Source organism: Ziziphus jujuba, chromosome 5 (genome assembly GCF_031755915.1).
Source record: "Ziziphus jujuba cultivar Dongzao chromosome 5, ASM3175591v1".
Lineage (NCBI taxonomy): Eukaryota > Viridiplantae > Streptophyta > Magnoliopsida > Rosales > Rhamnaceae > Ziziphus > Ziziphus jujuba.
In genome coordinates this window covers 29257321-29260334 of record NC_083383.1, presented here as the reverse complement: position 1 = coordinate 29260334, position 3014 = coordinate 29257321, and the positions used below count along the sequence as shown (strand labels likewise).

The following is a 3014-nucleotide window of genomic DNA, read 5'->3' as shown; positions in this document are numbered from 1 at the left end:
AAGTTGACAGTATATTCGAAACCAAACGATGTCGTTTCAATGTTTCGGCCTTTTTTATACGGTTTCGTGGTAAGGCCGTGTTCGGTGCGCGTGAAAAAGCCCCGCAATCATAAGAATTAGGAAAAAAAAAAAAAAATCTAATATTATTGAATTCACTTCTACCCAAAAAGAAGGTAAAAAAGAAAAATACTTTTTTTATTTTTCAATTTTTAAATAAATATATAAAAAAAAAAGAAAAAAGAAAAACAAAAAGTGGAAGCGAGTGAGGGGGAGAGAGAGAGTGAGGAAGAGAAGTGCTTAAGACTCATTCGTTTTTGTTTTTGTTTTTTGTTTTCCTGCTTCTTTCATATATTCTTTCCCCAACTACCATCGAACGCGGTCCAATAATCCAATAAAACGCTGGCCTCCCATTAGGGTTTTCTCAAATCCAGTCTCTCTCTCGCACTTTCTTTCTTTCTCACTCCCTCCAACTTGTCTTTCTCTCTCTCTCTAAAAACAAGTGGTACTCGTGGACAGAAATCTCGTTTGAGCAATTTTCAGTTGGGTTCCAGCTCAAATTCAGTTACTTGTGTTGGCGTTGTTGGAGAATGGGTGGGTGTTTTTAGGACAAAGATAACAGAGAGGAAGAGGGTAGTTTCGTCAAATACGATAATGCCCGCTACGGACTTCCAGGGTTCGGCTTCTGGTTTCCCGAGTTTTGGGCGTTCCATTCTCAGCTTCCGACGAGACCAAATCCATTCCATGGAAACCCCAATCAATCACCACCATCACGAATCCGCCGGCAACCTCGAGGCCGACCTCAATTCCTTTCAGAAGCAGGTCGCCGACCGATTCCATGACCTCTGGTCGTCTTCATCGGCTGCGGCCGCTTCTACTGCCTCCGAACACTTGCTCTCCGTCGTCTGGATTCGGAAGCTTCTCGACGCCTTCCTTTGCTGCCAGGAAGAGTTCAGAGCCGTGCTGTTCAACAACGGATCGCTGGTTTTCCGGCCACCCGTGGATCGGATGGTATCCGACTATTTCGAACGGAGCGTGAAGGCTCTCGATGTCTGTAATGCCATCCGAGATGGAATCGAGCAGATCAGGCAGTGGCACAAGCTCTTAGAGATCGTTCTCTGCGCTCTCGACAACCAGCGGAGTCTCGGCGAAGGCCAATTCCGGCGTGCGAAGAAAGCGCTGATCGATTTGGCCATCGCGATGCTCGACGAGAAGGATTCCAGCACCACCGTCGCCCATCGGAACCGCTCTTTCGGCCGGCACAACAACAGCAGCTCCGCGGGACGAGATCACCGCCACGTCGGACATTTCCGATCGCTGTCTTGGAGTGTTTCGCGGTCTTGGTCCGCCGCTAGGCAGCTGCAGGCGATCGGGAACAATTTGGCGGCCCCGAGAACGAACGAAATCGTGGCGACGAATGGAATCGCCCTCGCCGTGTTCACCATGAACACCGTCTTGCTGTTCGTAATGTGGGCCTTGGTGGCGGCGATTCCGTGCCAGGACCGTGGGCTCCAGGTCCATTTCTCGATCCCTAGAAGCTTCTCGTGGGCCATGCCGATGATTTCGCTGCACGAGCGAATCTTGGAGGAATCCAAGAGACGTGACCGGAAGAACGCTTGCGGATTGTTGACGGAGATTCGTCAGATTGAGAAATTCTCGAGGGTGATGAGCGAATTGACCGATTCGGTTCAGTTCCCATTGATGGAGGACAAAGAGGTGGAGGTGAGGCAGATAGTGAAGGAGCTTTCTCAGCTCTGCGACACCATTAAAGATGGATTAGACCCATTGGAACGCCAGGTCAGAGAGGTTTTCCATAGAATTGTTCGGAGCCGCACGGAAGGTCTGGATTCTTTGGGCAGAGCTTACCATAACGACTAGTGTTGGCTTTTTTTTTTTTTTTTTTTGTCCTGTTTGTTTCTGTTAATAATTTGTGGAAATTGAGAATATGCTTTGGCAATGGCGAAGGATACAATTTGAAGAAGAAGAAAGAAAGAAAAGGAGATTTCAGAAGCCTCTGTTGCCAACAAAAAAAATTAACAAGGAAAAAAAAGGGTAAGAAAAAAAAAAAAAAAGAAATTTCTTGTATTTAGTTTCACCATATATATATTCTGTGTAAAGAGATTAGGATATTGCGGAACCGATCTTTGCGGTGGATTCTGCAATTTTTATTTTTTTTTCGGGTTTTTGTTGTTGCTTTTTTGTATAATCAAATATTTGAGCTTTATGCTTCTTCATGCCAATATCTGATTTTGTTAATGATTATGATTATAATCTCTCTATGTATGTAATCTTAGTTTTTGGTTCATTTGGTTATTATATTATACAAATTCTCTGTTCGAATGGGCAAATTGTTGTTCAAGCTTTTCTGATCTGTATGCATTTCTTCTTCTTCTTCTTCTGCTTCTTCTTCACATTTTGCTGTATATAGACTTTGAAGCCCATGCTTAAAACATCCAAAAGTGGGCAAGACTTTTTCACCTATAGATTTGCCTCTTATGATTCTGTGTACCAACAAATTGTCTGTTTTCAAAATCCTCTTGCCTCCATTGTTTGTCTCTGTTGGAGAAGACAGCTGTGGTTTTGTCTATATTTTCTTCATTCTTTCTCATCGTTTTTAATTACATTATTATAAATATATATTTTTCGGTTAATTTCACTTGGACTTATTCTTCATTCTGACTCCCCCCCAACCCAAAAGGATAAGAAAATTTGGAGTTTTTGCTTGCTATATTGCCCAACCTCAACTCCCTAATAATAATGGAAGAAAATTATTTATTCGTATTTCTCTTCCATATTGGGCTGTTTCTTTTGTGGGATCAAAATCTAAACTTTGACCCTTGAAAAAAATGTTACAATTTATAGTGCAGAAATAGTATCATAGATAATGATTTTCTTTTTTTATGATTATCTTTGGGGACTTTTTTTTGATTGTTTGATTAAATGGGGGTGGGTTTTTGACTATGACTTGTTTTGATTCTAATATGAAGGTTGTATGGTTCATTCACTTGACCTTGAAA

At 42.3% G+C, this 3014-nt stretch overlaps 1 protein-coding gene across 1 annotated transcript; it reads left to right on the top strand.

Annotated features, from left to right (window-relative positions):
* Positions 1-274: 274 nt before the first annotated feature.
* LOC107421668 (protein BYPASS1-LIKE) lies at positions 275-2237 on the top strand. Its single transcript, XM_016030948.4, has one exon. The coding sequence runs from the start codon at positions 652-654 to the stop codon at positions 1873-1875; it is 1224 nt and encodes a 407-aa protein (XP_015886434.2). The 5' UTR covers positions 275-651; the 3' UTR covers positions 1876-2237.
* Positions 2238-3014: the final 777 nt, after the last annotated feature.

Bases quoted from the DNA above. Each gene is read 5' to 3' on its own strand.
- LOC107421668 (XM_016030948.4), top strand. From the start codon at position 652: ATGCCCGCTACGGACTTCCAGGGTTCGGCTTCTGGTTTCCCGAGTTTT.